This window comes from Elephantulus edwardii, unplaced genomic scaffold (genome assembly GCF_000299155.1).
Source record: "Elephantulus edwardii isolate Elephantulus edwardi_28Jun2011 unplaced genomic scaffold, EleEdw1.0 scaffold00023, whole genome shotgun sequence".
NCBI classification, from domain to species: Eukaryota; Metazoa; Chordata; class Mammalia; order Macroscelidea; family Macroscelididae; genus Elephantulus; species Elephantulus edwardii.
In genome coordinates, this window is record NW_006399773.1 from 3,966,691 (window position 1) to 3,986,904 (window position 20,214).

A 20,214-nucleotide genomic window follows, 5' to 3' on the forward strand; every position below is an offset into this window, starting at 1 on the left:
CGCTATGAGTCGGAAACGACTCGACGGCACATAACAACAACAACAACTGTTATGTACCATCAAGTCGAAAATGACTCATAGCTGACCTTCTCGTGAGTTTTTCAGAGGCTATAAATTGCATAGCCTTTACAATTACAAAAGATGGGAGAAGGCAGCCCACCTTTCTCCTGTGGAGCAGATGGTGGATTTGAACTGCATGCCTTTTGAGTCAGCAGCGCAACTTCTTACCACTGACCTGCCAGGGCTCCCTTATTAGATATTATAATGGTTAATATTTTGTTTCAACTTGGCATGGTAATGTAAATATCCTGTGTTAAAAATTCTAACTTCTCTGGGATGGGCAGGGAGAAAAGTGCAAAAATGAATGAATGGAAATCCAAAATCTGTAAATGTTCATTAAAATTAATAAAATAAAAAAAAATTCTAACCTCTCTGATGTTATTAAGGTGGGATTAGGGCAGATCTGTACTGACGAGCCTGACTTGATGAAGGGGGCTGGCTCTTCAGATGCACGTGTTTGGCCTCCAGCAATTCTAGAGAGCTTTTTGTCTGAGCTTACATCTGGCAATCTGGCTTGTGAACTCCAGACTTGAACTAACAACCTGCTGCCATGCTTGCTGACTTTGGACCCATAAACTACTGAAGCTGCAGTATACAATCCTGGCCCCCAATAATAACCTTTGGATTACTCTGCCTCAGAGGCAGGCAGTCTCAGAAGCTAGCAGTCCGAGACCCTGCTGTGTGTCTATAACGTCAGACTCATTAGCCTCTCTGGATTCCTCTTTCTCTTGGAGTCTGACAAACCTGAAACTTATAAGCCTCTACAAGAATGTGAGACCTCACCTTGAGATACCGCTTTCTCTCTCTGTATCTCACTCTGTCTTTATCTCTCTTGCTTTTTTTCCTCAGCTTCATTGAGCTTGTTTCTCTAGAGAACATAGGCTAAGGCAGACACGCATTTATGCATATTTCAGTGATGCCATGGAGAAGCAGAAGTTGGGTAGTTTCACTCTGCTAGTTTTTAAAACATTTTTTTCAAAATATACTCTGTTCCTAACCTTAGTTTTAACTGGGGCTTATGAATAACACAATTCTAGGTTGTTAGGTTCCCTCAAGTTAGCTCCAACTCACAGCAATCCTATAACACAAAAGTATGAATCCATGCCTCATTCTGCCCTGCTTCCCATATGTGCTGTGCTCATGCTCACTGATACAGCCATAGTGTCAATACACAGTGACCAGCTTTTGGGGTTTTTAAAAAAATCCATCTCGTTGAGGGCACAGAGTTGCTGAGTCACAGCTGACTTGATGACATGCAACAGCAGCACAATCATATAATCATTTATAGTTCCTAATTCTTAAAAATTAAACTTCTAAGGGAGCTCTGGTAGCCTAGTGGCAAGATGCTGCACTGCAATCCCAGAGGTACACGGTTCAAATCCACCAGATGCTCTGCTGGAGAAGGAGGGGGCAATCTCCTCCTGTACCAGTCAGATCTGATTTGACGGTACACGTAAAAATAATATAAAAAAAATAAAAATTAAACTTCTAAACATTTGTGAAAATTCATTAAGAGACCGAATCAGGGTTTTACAGTGAAGAACTAAAGTAAAATGCTAGGACAGAGACAGGATGAGAATAATAATAATAATAATAATAACAACAACAACAATAATGACAACAGTGGTAGTAATAGTAGTAGTAGTGAGTAGTAATAGAGAGAAGTACTGATAAGGCTAAGAACGTCTGGAGTAATATTTTATCTTTAAGAAGTTTGTCTTAGCTCTATTAACTCGTTAGATGTATTTATCAATCGAAAGGTATTTCTAGGACGCTCTGGTGGCAGCGTCTATGGGAATTGTGCTGCTAATCCTAAGTCATCATTGCTCTGGCAGTTCAAACCTACCAGAGGCTCTTCAGGAGAAAGATGGGCAAACTTCTTCTATGCAATTTACAGCTTCAGAAAACTCACTGGAAGGTCTGTTATGAGTCAGCTCGGACTCTACATCAATGAGTTCGAGGTTCTTTGAGCTTAAAATGATCTCTAAAATCTGGTCCTGGGGCATTATCCCTTTCAAACATCATATATGGGACACATGTAAGAAAACTCTAAATGCCATTTCTAATATAGAGACAATCTTCCAATTGCTAGGACACCATTTCTGTTATAGTCATGTCTCCTATTAATATTCCCCAATTATTTCTCAAGAATATCCTTTCAGAAACATTTCTCCAGCTATCTAGTGTACTTCTTCCACACTAAGAAACAATGTCTTCACAACGGTCCTAGTCACTGGATTTTGAGCATATCTTTCTCTTCTCGGGTAACAAAACAGTAAATATATGACCAAAAGGGGTCAGTATCATTAACTCGGAAAAGGGTTTTTTATTATAACACTCAGCCAACAATACCAGCCTCTGGCAAGAATGCAGAGTAACTGAAACGCTCATTCATTGCTAGCAGGAATGCAAGAGACACAGTCACTTGGCAGTTTGTCGTTTCTTGTAAAGTTAAACATAGCACTTACCATGCAATTTAGCAATTTACCTAAGAGAAGCAAAAATTTATGTTCATACAGAAACCTGTACATGATGCTTACAGTAGGTTTATTCATAGATGCTCCAGACTGGCAAGTACCCATGTGTCCATCAGATGCTGTAATAACAGGCAAACTTGGCACAACCATACAATGGGATACTATTCAGTGTTAAGAGCGGACAGATGACTGATGTTTGTAACAACATGTCTGTATTAGAAGTGCATGAAGATGAGCGAACAAAGCCAGACTTCAAAGAATATAAACTGATATTTATATGATTTTCTACAAATGACAAAACGACTGTTAAGTACTGATCAAAAAGGGGACAGACTGGAAGTTTTTGAGTGATGAAGCCATTCTATATATTATGGTGGTGGCTATGCAACTACATATGTAGGTGAGAAAAAAAAATCATAGAAATATCCCTAAGAAAGGGTAAATTTAACTATATTTATACATAAATAACTTTTGCTTAGAATACAAAGCAAAACTGAGTTTATCTCTTAGTTACTAATTAGTCTTGGACACATCACTTAAGACTTACTTTCCCCTTTATTCTGAACTCTTATAAACAGAAATTACATTTGCAAGAAATTTTTTTAGTGAGAGTCAAGTGAAAAAATGTAAAAAACCCGTAATCTATGAACTTTAATAAGTTAAACACAAATACTATATACTAGTCATGGGACATATAATGCTGGATATAATAAAAGCATGCTAAAGAAATTTATTGTTTAGTGGGGAAAGAGACAAAAAAGGATAATTGTTAAATAACATGTAAAGTTAATGATCAAGATGTGAACAAGGGTCCTAAGACGAGGCAATCCAAGTCTAAGAATTAAAATATCACACATGCTGAGCAAAAAGAATAGATCACAGACACACAGGTGAGGAGTCCTTAGTAGGCACTGACCGCTATGATCCACTGTAGACTTGGAAAAAGCCTAGAAATGACAAACATGACAGGAAAATGGTCAAATTACCTCACGGTGATTTAGGAGCTGTTCTAAATCCAATGCCATTTGATTCTTTATCTGTAGTAAGGCTGATTTTTCTTTAGTTAGATTGCTGGAAAACAGACCAAACCAACAAAGTTTTTAAAAAGTCATTATATTGGTGTAAATTTAATAACTAGTAAGTAACAAACTATAAATATAAATCTGGTGGCTTCAGTTAAAGTTATAGTCCATAAAGATATGAAAAGATATGAAACCAGGTAGAAGTTGTGCTGTCAACCCAAAGGCATGTAGTTTGAATCAGCCAGTCGCTCTGTGGGAGAAAAACAGGCCACCTCCTCCTGTGCTATCTACGGCCTCTGAAACCCTCTGTAAGGTCAGCTATGAGTTGGTTTTAATCTGATGGTGCATAAAACCACATTATTATAGTGAACCTAATCAATGCTATTTTGTAAGCAGCTGCTTCAATGGTCTTGGTATTTGTTTCTTTTTTTCCGTAACAATCATTTGCCAATGCAATGGAAATAATTCTACAGAATAATTTCCCGACTATTTGGGCATAAAATTAGTCTTTGAACAATAAAAGCTTACTTCTAAAATGTAAAAGGATGAGATGGGGTTTAGGAAAATTGTAAAAAAAAAAAGTATATATGGGCAAAATACAGCAGAGAAATTGGAAATAAAGAGTGGAGTTTATCTTTCTATATGACTTTTCCTAGCCAATGGGTGACTTTCCTATGTAGGCGGGCAAGAATATGTGAATAAGGCATGTTAGACTATCCATAAGGAGATTAGCTATCTACTACTATTCCACAGGGGGACTGGCCAGTTTCAGCAATCTACAAAGGAATTGGCTAGTATCATCAATGATTTGAGCAAGCCAGAGCAAGAGACAGACAGGTCTTCTGGTGCCACTTAAGAAAAAGTAAAAAAATGTAAGATGCTCTTCTTGCTTGAGATCCACCTGCCGCAATAATACCAATGGGCAAACTGGAGATCTGCCATGAGGTGGGACCTGGAGGAGAAGGGCCAATACTGACAGGACTGAGAATTCTGTTGGACAACTGGGGGCAAAAACCCAGTATGAGCAGGACTGAGAACTAGGGAACACAGGCCAAAGCCATAAGGCTCGAGGCTGAGGTGTGCACATTTTGGGAGCTGACTTGACTATACGCTGTTATTGATTATAACCTTTTGACTTCCCCAACATGGTTTGGTGTGGTCTGTGAGCATTGGATTTTGGATGCAGCAAAGCAGTAAGACTGGTGTTGAGATGAGTATAAAGAGATATGAAACTGTGGGGGACACATCTGACCCCATGAGAATTGGTTTGGTGTTACCAATGATGCAGTGGACAAGACAGCTCCCCTTTGTGAAGTTGGTAAAGGTCAGGGATGGCTGTTCCTATGTGGCTCTTGCTCCTTTTACAGCCAGGATCTTGGCTAAAAGCAGAGAATACCAAAAGAATGCCTGTGTGTGTTTTATTGACTACATAAAGGCATTTGACTCTGTGGATCATAACAAACTATGGCTAACACTAAGAAGAAACAGCATCACAGAACACTTAATTTGACTCATACAAAATCTATACCTAGCCGAAGAAGCTGTTGTCTGAAATGAACAAGAGATTACTGCATGGTTTAATATCAAGAAAGGTGTGTGTCAGGGTTCTATCAGTTTACCCTGCGATGCTGGACTCTTTGAAGAGAAATGCAACATCAGAATTGGAGGAAGATTCATCAACAACCAGAGCTAAGTAGATAACACAACTTTGTCTGAATGTGAGCAGGTCTTGAAATGTTTGTGGCAAAGATCAAGGACTAAGCTTTAGGTATAGATTACATCGTAACATCAGGAAAACAAAGGTCCTTACTTTATGAGAAGAAATGTGGTATCAGGATTGGAGGAAGACTCATCAATAATCAGTGTTATGCAGATGATACTTCCTTGCTTGCTGAAACTGAGGAGGACCTGAGGCATTTGCTTCAGGAAGTCAAGGACTGCAGTCTTCAATATGGAATGAAGCTCAACATCAAGAAAACAAAGATTCTCACCACTGGGCCAACGGGTAGTATCATGATAGATGGAGAAGAGACTGAGCAAGTTTCAGCTTTCTTGTGTCTAAAACCAGTATTCTTTGTATGAGTAGCAAAGAAAGAAAAAGATAAATTGCATTGGGAAAATATACTCTCAGGGACCTCTAAAGAGTACCAAACAGCAATGATGTTAGTCTGGAGACTAAGGAGCACCTGATCCAACCCATGGTCTTTGTAGTTACTTGCTATGCATCAGAGAGCTGAACAATTACTAAGGATGAGAGACTAAGAATTGATGCCTTTGAGTTATGGTGCTGGAGAAGAGTACTGTACATACTACGGACTTCTAAGAGAAGAAACAGGCAGGTCTGTCTTTGAGAGGGTGAAACCAGGGTGCTCCATGGAGGCAAGGATTTTGAAGCTCCATCTCACACACTTTGGGCATGTTACCAGGAGGGGACCAGTCCTTAGAAAAGGATATCATGCTTGCAGGGGTAGAGGGACAGCCCAAGAGAGGAAGACCTTAGATGAGATGGACTGACTCAGTTACCGGGGTTCTGGGGATAGATATGTCAGAGACAATGAAACTGGCTCAAGATAAAGCAGGGGTCAGAGCTTTTGTACATAGGATTGCTATGAGTTGCAGGCAACTCAATGACACATAACAAATACAACAACAACCAATCCTCCAATAGGCAACATCATGATAAACTGAGCAAAGATTGAAACTGTCAATGATTTCGTCTTACTTGGACCCACAACAAAAACCCTTGGTACCAGTAGGTAGAAGATCAGGAGATGTATTTTGGGCAATGAAGCGTAATGATGTCAGTTTGAAGACTTTGGTGTACCTGATTCAAGCCATAGTTGATTTTTGGTTTTTTTTTAAATAATTTGCTATGCATCTGGGACCAGGACAAAGAACAAGAATGACAGAAGAAGAACTAATGCTTTTGAGTTGTGAGAATACGGACTATCCTATAGACTGCCAAAAGAACAGACAGATATGGGAAAAGTGCAGCTGAGTGCTCCCTGGAGGCAAAGATAGATGGTAAAACTTCATCTCTCATACTTTTGGACATGCTGCTGATAGAGGCTATTTCTTGGAAAAGGATACCATGTTTGGAAAGGTCAGTGAGGGAAAGGCAGACCTCCAAACAGATGGATTGACACAGGGACTGCAGCAATGGGCTCAAGTATGTCAGAAATGGTGTGGAGGGCAGGATAGGACAGGGTTCAGATCTGTGGTTCATGGGGTCACTATGAGTTGTACTCGACTCAATGGCACCTAACAACAATAAAAAAAAAACTTGTGTTGAACAGTAAGACATGTTAAGCTAATCTTTACAAGATGGAAAACTTGAGTTTTACTATTTTACTTTATTGTTGCTGAGAATATATTCAGCAATATATATACAAGAATTCAAGTACTGTTAAGTTCTGTTGAGTTGCCTGTTACTCTTAACAATGTTATGCACAATAGCTCTGAATTCTGTCCTATCCTGAGCCAATCTCACCGTCTCTAATACACCTGCCCCTATTACCACAGTTACGGTTTCAATCTATCTCACTCAGGGTCATCTTCTTCTGTGTTGTCGCTTCACCCTTCCAAGCATGATGTCCTCTCCAAAGTCTGGTCCCTCCTTGGAACATGTTCAAAGTTTGAGAGATAGAACTTCAAAATCCTTGCTTCAACGAAGCAACCTGGTTTTACCTTCTCCAGGACAGATCTACTTGTTCTCTTAGCAGTCTATGGTATGTTCAGTACTCTTCTCCAGCACCACAACTCCAAAATCATTGATTCTTCTATCATCATTAATTACTGTCCAGTTCTTTGATACATCGCAAGTAATTGTGAAGACCATGGCCTGCATGAGGTGTACCTTAGTCTCTCGAGTGACATCACACCTCTTCAGCACCTGGAGAGGTTCCTGATAGCAGATTTCTCAAGTGCAATTAGTCTTTTGATTTCCTGACTGCTGGTGCCAAAAGGATTGACTGTGGAATGAAATTCATGGATATTTACTACATTCTTGGAGTTGTACAACTATCTTACCCTCTTTCTTTGAGTTGGTTTTTTCTTCATTCAAACACACTGTTCCAAAATTTCTGATATACTCTTTCAGGTTGGTGTGTGTTGTCAATTTTATCCCATAAAGATAGTGCTTAAAAGAGTATAATGCTCAAGGCACACCTTGAGCTAATAAACTACTGTTTGGTTTTAAGAAGACTTCAGAGTTCTTTTTGGTTTAAGGTTTAAAGATGATCCTAGGGTGACAGTTTTAGGGGTCCATCCAGGCTTCATGGCTCTAGGATCACAGGGTGCTCTGGCAGTTACATCCGTACGGAGCTGTGCTGTGTTAACCAAAGGCTGCACTTCTCTGGTGGTTTGACCTCACTAGAAGCTCCACAGGAGAAAGATGGGGAATCGTGTCTTACGTGGCCAGTGGAAAGAGGGTCAGCTACAGTTAGCTCATCCCAACTCAGTGACAATGAGTGGAGTTGAGCTCCTTAGTTCCAGAATGTCTGGATCCTGTGGAAACCTGAAATTCTGTTCTATGTTTTTTCTCCTAATCAGGAATTTTCTACAGAATCTGTGAATCTACAGAATCATCTGGTGATGACAGACAGGCCCCATCTAGTTCTTCTAGTTCCATGGCAATTGGTCACAGTGGCAAGAACCACAAGTTTCATCTCTGCCTCCTGTTCCTGACTTGCTTTCTTCCTCTTTTGCTCCAAGTGAAGAGACCAGTGTTCTCAGTTTTTAAAATGTTAGGACAATTACGAAAAAAAAAAAAAAAAATCAGGGAAAGTTGTGTTTCTGCAAAAATGGATTAATTCCAGGATTTAAAAAGAAAGAAAAAAAAAAAAATCTACACTCCCCTTCTTGTGAATAACTTACAGCTTCCTCAGGAATCATCCAAGACTGTCCTCTGAGAACAAAGACCAGCTGTACTTCTGATTTGTTTCCAACTGTGCCACTGACTCAACACTCATCACCCTAACCCAAACCTCAGTATTCACAACTGTAAAAGTGGGAAACAATATTAATGTATGTCAAAGGGATATGCGAATTATCTAGTGAATGATTATATAAAGCACTGAACACATAAAACCCTACCTATATAAATGCTATGCAGTATTAGTAACTTAGATGAAAAACAGGCATGACAGGAAAACAGTAATTAAATGCCAATAAATGTAAGCAGCTCAGCAGAAAAACAAATTGACATGGAGTCAGGCGCCAGAAATCCTACTGAGCTGAGGAGTTGAAAAGAACTAAATGTTATAGAAAAAAAACTGAGGGCCATGTTTTGTAGGGGTCACCCCAAACATGGTAGGAATCACGTGATTCTTGGGACTTCTAATCCATCTTTAGCTGGGGTCTTTTTAAGATAAATGGTCTTTCACAATTAAAATAAACACCTAGTATGGAAAAGGGATTTTTAAGGAACATATATGTGATTACAGTTACCCACATGTACTGAAGGGAGCTCTGGTAGCCTAGTGGTGGCCCAAAGATGGCCTGTTTGACTCAATAAGCTGCTTTGAGGAGGGGCAGTCCCCACTAGTGTGATTTACTGCTCTGAAAACCTGCTGGGGGGGTCAGTCAGCTCTGAGTTAGTTCTGACTCAATGACAATGAATTATTGTGACATCTACTGTCTATGCTCACATGCAGTACATTAACCTACATATGAACACATCCTCAATAACCGATAAGCTTTTTAAGTAAAATATAGTATAATAGGGATGGAATGCTAAAGCGAAGAAAAATATTTTGATTGGATAACTCCTTACATGGACTTTACATGTAGTTTTAATTTCTCCAAGAAGAAACTATTTTATATTTAAGTAAAAAAACCAAAACTGTGTAATATGGAATAAAGGGTAGAATAAAGAAGAAGCTTTATTGACAGAACAACTCTGTTGTAGTTGTAAAATAATTCACGGGACAGAGTTGTTCTGTCAATTACTGTCTTGTGTCATCTGTATGGAATCCATTGATATATGTATCATCAGTTTGTATATTTCTATCACTGTTATCAATAGCATGTGTTTTCAAAGTCTTGTTCTTCTCTTAAAAATCCTAGTAAAATATTCTTAACTCACAAAAGAGACCATCTTCAACACGTGGGTCTGAGAAACTGAATATTCTAATGGCTATATTAGTGTCCTCCAGCATGTATAAAATTACTACTCAGTACAAGGTTAGTCTTTGTAAGACATTTCATAATGCTGGAAATTTACCTTTAAAAAATACAAAGCTTCTATGCGTGACTCATAAAGCCACTACAAAACAAATCTCCTTATAAGCACAAGTACCTTGGATGGTATATTACACTCATAATTGTTCCATTTACTGTTAATTATTACTCAGAAACTCATGTTTATGGCTCTATTTCACCTGCTACATGAAAACATATTCCTGATATATTGCTCCTAACTTCCTGAATCAATATGCCCTGGCTCAGCTTGTCAGGAGAAGCTGACAATGCAGCCTATTCTTCTTTAACTACTAGTTAAGAATAAATGAAGAAATGACAGGAACACAGGAAAATTTATGCTAATTATTTTCTTTCTATGCTACTTTCAATCAGTTTTGAACTTCTGATGAAATTATGTTATTGAGACGGTCTCTGGTGGCTGTACTTTAATGAGAGGGGAACTTGAACAGTGATATCTCGAAAGTTACCTTTAAAATGTTTATGATGATTTCATCTTAGCACATGTTTACTGCAGTTTGCTAGACACTCACTGTAATTTTGAATGGTGGGTGTGGGAGAGTTATATTGTTTAATTTCCCAAGATAACAAAAATATTCAGTTCTTAAGGGTTTTGAAAAGGTAAGTGAAAGTTACATTTTAATATTTAATGTAAATACTCCTTAAAATTAAACATCCAACAAAAGGAAGATGAATTTTCAAGTAGCAAGTTAGAAAAATTTTTTGAATGGACCATCTAATTTAAAAATTCTGAATTATTAAGAAGTGAGCTTTTCCTGCATGCCACAAGGATAATGCTTCATTTTGTTTTCAAAATTATCCCTTAATATCTCATTGGAACACATTTTACAAACACTTTACTATGAGCCAAGGTTGACATGTTTTCAAATCCTAGGATAAGAAGCCTCTGTATCTCCAGAAGGCTGACTATGGAGTTTGAAATGTCGTTCGCTCAGAGGAAGGGGAAGGACACAGGACTGTGACTTATCTAGTTGTATCTGACATGGTTGGGCTGACTTTTTTATGGCATCATCATTTCACATCATTTCCAAGGTAACCTAAGCACCTCTATAGCAGCATTTCAGAGGCTATAATTAAACTGAGAGCATTTTAATTTTTCACATTAGAAGGTGGTTGTTTGAGTGTGATGAGTCAGTTCTGACTCTTAGTGACCCTGTGGACAGAGCGGAAGTGCCTCCTAGTGTTCCTGAGGCTGTGCTCTTCATAGGAGCAGATCATCAGGTATGATCTCCCATTGAGCGGCTACTGGGTTTGAACTGCTGGCCTTTTAATCAGCAGCTCCGTGTTTAATCACTGTGTCACCAGGGCTCCTCGCAATAGAAATGTTACTCTTTAAGGAATAAGATTTCACAAGATGAGAAACTCAATTCAGAATCTACTAAAATATTGATAATAAATTTATGAAACAGACAGTTGTAAAGATCAGATGCTAAATGGGAAAAAAAAAGTTAGGAGCTAAATCCATGATGACCACAGCTTTTACGATTATCGTTGCTATTAGTAAGGAAGCTCTAAGCTTTATCCCAAACAAAACACCTCACTGCTGCTGAATCGGGACCAACTCCCAGATGATCCTGAGGTGGGTTTCTGAGACTGTAAGCTGCAGGTGAGCTGGAATGCTCATTTTCTCCAAAGGAGCCGCTGATGGCTTTGAACCCCCAGGGAAGGGCAGCCTTTGGGTTAGCAGTGCAACTCCCCACGGACTAGGCCACCAGGGCCCAAGTGTTAACCAGACTGACCCTATTTGGAGAAAAATTTTGTCATTTAAAAGAGATCTCTCAATGCAAATAAGTTGAATGTATGATAAACTCTAGTAACAGCAAACTTTTATCAAATCTAGCTAACATTTCAAGCATTGTACAACCTTACAAGTATTATAGCATTCAATACTTAAACACCTATATGGATTAGATGCTGATATCACCACTCCCATTTCATAGACGAAAGGGACGGGCTGCATCATCTAATGCCATGAAAATCAGTCCTAAAAGACAATCACAATGAAATGAAAATTTAGTTCCTCTACTTGACTAGGTGGCCTAGTTGTAAGAAGCTGCAATCCAAAAAGCATGAGCTTTCAATCCACCAGCTGCTCCTCAGGAGGCGTGGGCCACCTTTCACCCTCTGGGCTGACAGTGGATTCAATTAGCAGCACAAGTCCCTATGAACTCCATTAGTAGAGTTTTCTCTTCTTTTACCACAATTAAAAAAAAAAAATTCAACTAGAAGCAAAAATACTAAAAATTCCTTAGCAAAGTTAACACGAATTTAAAGTAAAAATGTATACTTTGCTAGTTTAAAAAGTCATTTTGACCCCACAAATTCAAGTTCCCTTCCTTAGGCCACTTACATTTCTCCTAAAGAATTCCAGGAGAATAAAGGAAAGATTTCTGCTCTGCCCCCTAGGCAGGGTGGAGTGTTACTAAGAGTAGCTCTGTTATTTCCATGGTAAGAATTCTGATCATAGGAGGAATGTGAACACCTGACATATGACCTAGTTTTTCTAAAGAGAACCAGCATTACTTTTTTTTTTCTTCACAATTTACAACTTCAATACATCAATAGCAACATATATTTAAGATACCATTACTATTCAAATAAAAGATGCATACTTGGCTCACCTGACATCTTTTTCAAGTTGTGCAATACACTCCTTTAATGAGTCAATCTTGGAATCTTTCTGGCGCACTGACTCAATCAGGTATCTATACGGCTGCTGTGTTTGATTTAACAGTGAGTTGGCCCTGTCAAGCTAAAGAAACAGTTTCATTAAAATTTAGGGAATTTTCAACAAATTGTTATTCAAAATACTATACCACTGTTACCCCCTACAGCTTTCTCTTAAAAAAGAACCTCCTCTGCAAAGTTTTTGTAGTGAAATTTTAAAAGGGACAAAATATTATTTCTATTCCCTATACTAAAATAAAATGTGATATGAATCAGAAAGCAACATTTTAATAAATTAATAGTTAACAATTTTGGAGATGGGTTACCTAAATGTTATCATTTGTTGGATTAAGAGACAATGACATAAGATTCACTTCTTCAGAGGCAGTTAACTATGTAGGAGGGCCCTGTTCATCTTCTCATGGAGCAGCTGGTGGATTTGAACCAGCTATCTTTGAGTTTGCAGTGCAACTCCTTACTGCTAGGCTACCCTTATTTACTCTATTCCCCCCTCTCTTTTTTTTCTTCTTACAAAGTTTGTATACATTGTGTTTCACACTATTCTTCATTCACATTGTATTTCATATAATCATTCTCATTCATTCCTTATTTACTTTAGTACTTGAATACTTTATTTCTTATTTCCATCATCTTAGTAAAATAACAAGAGCAAATTGCAATTAAATTAATCTTACAATCAATCCACAGGCATAAGGATAAAAATGTTACTGATGTCAAATTGTTAAAAAGGAAAGTGATACACAGGAAAAAAGAATTATTTGAAATATTTTACTGTAAATTATTACCACCACCACTCTACACCCCAAGTAGAGAAAGTAGCATCACCAAGCTCCTTCCTGGAAACTAAATTCAGTATCAAGTTGCCAGAGTTTTGAATTGTGTCTGTAAACACTGTATGTTCATGCTCTTTTAGATTTTATGTGTTATTTTGTGTAAGTGGGTAGGTTATTTTGTCAATCGAGGAAAGCTAATAATTTTACTCTCATATAAATTTATGTTCCTGTTTTCTTCCTTCATATCATGTCAGCTTATAAAAGTTCTCATAGGAATGCTTCACTTTGGGATAGCAAGGGGAAGCTACAACTATTACCACTTCCCAAATAATGTAATACAAATTTCACTTACCACAGTATTCTATTAGTGATTACATCATATAAACTTCAGTACTAGCTCTTCAGCCTACAAATCACTACAATATAATGGATGCCCATGATGAGGGATCAATCACATTTACTCAAAAGTCTGTTCATGATTGGTCCTTGTAGCTGACCCTCCGCTGGGTTTTCAGAGGCAGTTAATCGCACAGCGGGAGACTGTCCATCCCTCTTCTGCAGAGCAGCTGGTGGCTGCTTGCCTTCAGGATTTTTGCCACTAGGCCCCCAGAGACCCCAATGATTGGCCATTGTACACCTGTTATTTCACACACTCAAACCCACACATTTAAAAAAGAGTGTTACTTTCCTGTCAACCAGTGACAAACTCATTTGACATTTGATAAAAAGGGATAATGAAAGGAGAGAACTGGCTAATGAAGATGAAAACACAGCAAATGACATCACAAAACATGGCACTGGTGGAGGAGAAATTCAAACTGAACATAAATAGAAGAAACGGCAAGTGTTGGAAACCACAACAGTTGTGGAGACTCTTGAATCAGTGGAGCTGCGTGAAGGTGAGCTTATCAAAGCAATGACTGTGATGGAAGGGATGACCATTTCTGAGGAAGTGACTTTATTTTTTTTCAAAAAGGAAATTTACAGTAGAGGAACTCTCAGAAAGATCTCATCATATTGAAAGTGCAAAGGATAACATGTTGGCCGTGGATCCAAATTTAGACAGGATAACAATTCTCTAACATAAAAGCCATCCACTTACAACTGTAAATTATCTGACAAGAAGGCAAATACTATGGAAAGAATTATTGATAATATTATTATGAAGGAATACTATATTTTAGTGTCCTAGGCACGCCCTCTAGCTAACATCCAATTTTCAATCTCATACTCAACGTCTACAAAGTTAAGACTACCTGTAAATAACACTATCTATCTCATGACAATTATAAGTACTTTATAATAGAATATTACCAATTCCTACCTCCCATGCATAATATTGGTGTCATTAATATTAATTATCCATAACTTATAAACACTAAATAGGTTGCTGCTTTTTAAAAAAAACAAGCAAACAAAAAAACCCCCACAACTTGATATTTGCCTAATAAAAATCAGAAAAAAGATTTTATTTCATCTCATTTCTTCAATGAACTTTCTTCTTCCTTAATGAGATTGTTTCTTTCTTTATAAAATCTGATTTTCTTACTATATAATTTTCTTTCTCTCAGAGGAAGGTCTGCTAATGTTTCTTGAAAGGCAGGTTGAGTTGCAACACATTGCTTCATCTTTATACAGAATTCTAGGTTGGTGTTTTTTTTTTTCCTTTCCATATTTCAAAAGCTTCATTTTACTCACCTTGCTTGCATAGTTCAAGAAGAGAAGTCTGATGCAATTCTCAACTTCGTCTGTTTATAGATAAGGTGTTCTCTTTCTTTGTTTCTACCTTCTTCCAAGATTTTTGTCTTTGATTTTCTGTAGTTTGAATAGGGTATGTCTACATGTAAATTAAGCAAATTGAGACTATGCAAAGAGGCTTATGTGGATTGTAGCAAACTATGGCTAATATCGAAAAGAATGGGAATCCCAGAATACTCAATTATGTACATGTTGTTGTTACTGTGTGCTGTCAAGTTGTGTAAAACTCATAGCAACCCTGATCAAATGACCCGAATTCCATGGCGTGCCAAAAGAACAAACAGGTGTACCTTGGAGAAAGTGGAGCCAGAATGCTCCACAAAGTCGATAAAGTTTCATCTCACATGCTCTGGGCATATTGCTAGAAGAGACTATTTCTTGGAAGGAGACATCTGCTTGGAAAGGTGGAGGGTCTGCAAAAAAAAGGACAACCCTCATCGAGACAGATTGACACAGTGACTGCAGCAATGACAGCAGCAATGAGTGCAAGTGTGTCAGAGACAATGAGGACGGTGCAGGATAGGACCGGGTCCGATCTGTTGTACACAGGGTCACTATGAGGTGTACTTTGGCTAGATGGCACCTAACACCACCACCATATTGAATTCTTGGTATTCTTGAAGAGTCCCAGATTTGAAAATTCTCAGCTACTATTATTTCAAACAGTTCGTCTCCTTTGTGTAGTCCCATTATGAATATTTTCAGTCTTCTGGGATTGTGTCATGTTGCTGTTCGGTGTTATTCAGTTGGTGCTGACTCTCAGTGATCCTATGTACAGAAGGAAGCTATGCTTGGTTCTGCTCCATCCTCCCAATGCTAAGCTTAGACTACTGTGTCAATCCACTCCATTGAGAATTTTCCTTCCCGCTGCTGACAATTTACTTTTCAAGTATGATGTCCTTTTCTAGGGACTGGCATGTCCTGACAGCATGCCCAAAGTAAGCAAGACGGAATCTCACTCTCCTCGCTTGTAAGGGGCACTCTCTACAATCCTCTCCACTCCCTCCCCCACCCCGATATTTTGTTCTTTTGGCCATCTGGTGTTTTAGTAGTAAAAAAGGCATTGCCAACAAAAAAAAAAAAAAAGAAAAAAAGGCATCGCCAATCTAAAGACATGCAGTTCGAATCCACAAGCTGCTCCATGGGAGAAAGATGGGCAATCTCCTCTCGTGCAATTTATCTCCTCTGAAAACCTCCCTGGATGATCAGCTTTGAGTTGATTCCAATTGATGGTACAAAACAACAACAGCATGTCATATTTAATACTCTTCATCAACATCAATCCTTCTTCAATTTTCTTTATTCAGTGTCCAACACATATGAAGCAAATGCATACTATGTCTTGGGTTGGGCATATATTGGTCTTTTTTAATTATTAATTTTTAAATATTCATTTATTTATTAATTTTGGTGTGTGTGTGTGTACCTTCAAATCGGATCTGACTGGTATAGGAGGAGGTCGTCCCTCCTTCTCCAGCAGAGCATCTGGTGGATTTGAACCACGTACCTCTGGGATTGCAATGCAGCTTCTTGCCACTACGCTACCAGAGCTCGCCCATATGTCTTTATAGTGACATCCTTTCAGTGACACTTTCATGATGTCCTTACTAGCACAATGACTACTGCTATCATGGGTGTTGATTGTGGATCCAAGTAAAACGAAAACCTTGACAATTTCAATCTGTTCTCCATTTATCGTGATAATACGTATTGGTCTGTTGTCTGGTGCCACTGAATATGACTCACAGTGAACCTATGAACAACAAATCTGAACCCTGTCCTACCCTGTGTTGTCTGTACAATCAGTGACACAGTTGAGCCCACTGCTGCAGTCACTGTGTCAGTCCATTTGGTTGAAGGTCTTCTGTTTTACAATGCCTCTACCTTCACAAGAGTGATATTCTTCTCCAAGAAAGAGGCTCTCCTAGCAACATGCCCAAAGTAGGTGAGACGAAGCTTTACCATCCTTGCCTCTAAGGAGCAGTCTGGCTGCACCTTCCCCAAGACATACCTGTTTGTTCTTTTGGCAGTCCATGGGATATAGTCAGTACTCTTCCCCAGTGCCGGAGTTCAAAAGCACCAACAATTCTGTTATATTTATTCATTATCCAGCTCTCGGTAGCATAGGAAGTGACTGGAAAAGACCATGATCTGAATCAGGCACACTGTAACCCTCCAACTTTGCTCCTCAATAATGCTTCATTGAGAGGTCTCTGACTGCAGACTTTCCTAATGTAATATGTCTCCTGATTTCCTGATTGCTGGGTGTCAAAGGTGCAGACTGTGGATCAATCCAAGTAAGATGAAGTCGCTGACAGTTTTCAATCTCTTCTCCATCCATCATGATGATGCCTTTCAGTCCAGTGGTGAGAACTTTTGTTTCCTTGGTATTGAGATATAATCCTTATTAAAGGCTGATCTTCTGCAGCAAGTGTTTCCAGCCTTCTTCACTTTCAGGAAGGAAGGATGGGTTATTTGCTTAATGAAGGTTACGAATGAGTCTTCCTCTGATCCTAATGCCATATTCTTCTTTGCTCAACATAAACTGAATAGGTATCAAGAAATGACCTTGATGCACACATGCTTATTTGGCTAGCAGACTGTGTTGATTGTTTGCTGCAGCTGTAGGTATTATTAGCTAAAATTTCTAGTGTCCTTAATTTTGTCTCGCCTTCTATCTTCGAGTTTCCCCTCTACAACTGTTCTTAAATAGAGTCTCCACCAAGGAACCTGCTTGAAGTCATGGAATGGTGGGAAGAAAGAGAGAGAATGTACCTGTAATTTTACTATTAGGTCTCAGTACTTTAGCAAACCTTTCCCACTAGGTTGTGACCCAAGTTTTCCTTCTTTCTCTTACCCCCATCCTCACCCCGACTTAGGTTAGAAAGAAAGGCAAGAGGGCAGTAAAGTTATGTATTTCCTTCTCTCATATCAAAAGCTAGAGGCAGCTCTAGTGGCCACAGGTCATTCAGGTTTGGTAAAACTCAGATCAGTTGTTATGTGCTGTCAAGTTGAGTACAACTCAGAGTGACCCTATGAACGACAGATCTGAACCCTGTTCTAGCCTGGGCCTTCCTCATCACCTCTGACATACTAGAGGCCACTGCTGCAGTGACTGTGTCAATCTAAGTTGTTGAGGGTCTTCTTCTCTTTAGCTGGTTCTTCACGTTTCCAAGCACGATGTTCCTTTTAAAGGAGCTGCACCTCCTTAAAACATGCCCAAAGTATGTGAGATGACGCCTCACCTTCACTGCCTCTAAGGAGCACTCTGGCTGCACGTTCATCTTAGTTGGATCCAGACCAGTAAGGCATTGGTAAAACAGTTCCCACTGAGAGCAAGACTTTGTTAAGACAGCAGAATGTTCTTGGTGTATTTCAAAATGGCTGCATCCTTTTCTGTTTGCTGGAGCTCGTTGGTGTTAAAACTTATAGAAGTTTTAAGGGGCCCTATGAAGCAGGTTCTTCTAGAGTGCATCGTTCTCACGCCAGTACGGTGTACTAAGCCACCAGCAGTCTATCAATGCTAAATGCTAACATGAGTTCCAGGAAGCTCTGGTGGCCTAGTGTGTAGAAGCTCAACTACAGACTGAAAGGCAGGTGGTTTGAATTCACCAGCGGCTCTGGTGACATGGGCAGTCTCTTGCTGTGTGATTTATAGCCTCTGAAAACCTACTGGAGGGTCATGAGTTGGTTCCAACTCAATGGTACATAACAATAACATATCAAGTGAACCACTATCATGGGAAACCTTAAATCCATAATAATCCTGGGCAAGATGCCTCATTTCACAGGCTGTGATTAGCAGCCCAGAAGCAAAGGCAAATAGAGAAGAGTGAGATGTGTACAGCAGAAGGAGGAGAGGTAATAAAGGGCGTGAGTTAGGACCATCATTAAAACAGTCACAAGGCTAGGAAACTGAGGGAAGTGAGAGCAGAGGAGCACTGGGAGAGAACTGCCTCCCTGCACTGAGGAGTCTATTCTGTAAAAGTTATTTAAATTCTTAATTTAAATTATATTGGAAAATTTTCTTCTGGTCATATTTAGTCCAGGAACATAATTCTATAAGAAAAAGGGAACAAACAGTGAAAGAAAAGATGACTTGTTTGGACACATTTTCTTTTGCGAACACTGAACTACAAAGGAAAAGTAAATCATGAATATTTTCTACACTTTGGATTTTAGTGTCTTTTTCTCTTTGGTAAAATCTTAAAAGTTTCTGGAATCTAATTTTTCGGCTAACTTACTTTATGAACATTTAGATAGCAGCAGAACAAAAATAAAACCGAGTTCTATTTACCTGTATAACCAGTTTCACTACTGAGTTAAATCAAACAATTGTCTTGACTTTGTTTTCATAGAACTGACCCTAACTGAATAAACTGAACTGGCAAGTTGCTTTGTGTTTCAAAGTGCAGAAAGTTACTGTATGTGGGAAGGTTGGGGGGGGCGGAGTGAATATTTAGAAATTGTAGTTAACAGTGGTCAAGAGTTATGTTTAAAATGTATCCATCTTATTTCAACTGAATATGGAAGCTCTTTTATAACTGCAACAATTGACTTTAATTCCATTTTTCTCATGGTAGCAATTCCATAAATTATGTTTTAGTATTATAAATAAAATAAAGTACCAAAAGCCTCAGTTTAAAAAGCAATTGTTAATAATACACAGCCTTCTTCTCTAAATAAGAAAAACTGGTGCTATAAAGTTAAGGATCTAATTCTTCATAATCTTGTTTGTAGGCTTCTAAATTTATTTCCTTAGGAAACAAAAAAATGTGTTTCAATACATTTTAATGCCAACTAGTTCCACTTTTTGGACTAAATGCCGCTTACAAAATTTAATTTAATCCTTTCAATATGGTTTTAGATATTCTCTTCCTTAACTATTCTAATTAATACTAAAAAATTGCACAATAACTCACTTTGCCTGTTAGTAATCTCTTCCTTATAGGAAGGAAAACCTTAGTAATTAATGACTCAGGAATCATTTACGTAATAAATGACTCATTACAAAATCCATGATACATTTTATGGAGTAGTGATTCCTCTTTTGTTTCATTAAAGTGTACATATGACTCAGAAAAAAGTAACACCTGATTAAAACACAATCATATTAATTTAACTTATCCTTGAATAATTACCTAAATATACAATATTATCTTAAAATTAGCAAGTATCTCTCTCTCTCTGTTTTTGTTAGGTGTTGTTAAGTCCAAC

At 38.4% G+C, this 20,214-nt stretch overlaps 1 protein-coding gene across 1 annotated transcript in view; it reads right to left on the minus strand.

Moving 5' to 3' along the window:
- The window catches only part of PIBF1 (progesterone immunomodulatory binding factor 1), a 311,116-nt gene that overhangs the window by 116,886 nt on the left and 174,016 nt on the right, over positions 1-20,214 (minus strand). The window contains exons 14-15 of the mRNA XM_006882728.1: positions 12,400-12,530; positions 3,524-3,608 (exon numbers count right to left, since the gene is read on the minus strand). Of these exons, the coding sequence (XP_006882790.1) occupies positions 3,524-3,608; positions 12,400-12,530 (216 nt within the window). The remainder of the gene's footprint in view (positions 1-3,523; positions 3,609-12,399; positions 12,531-20,214) is intronic.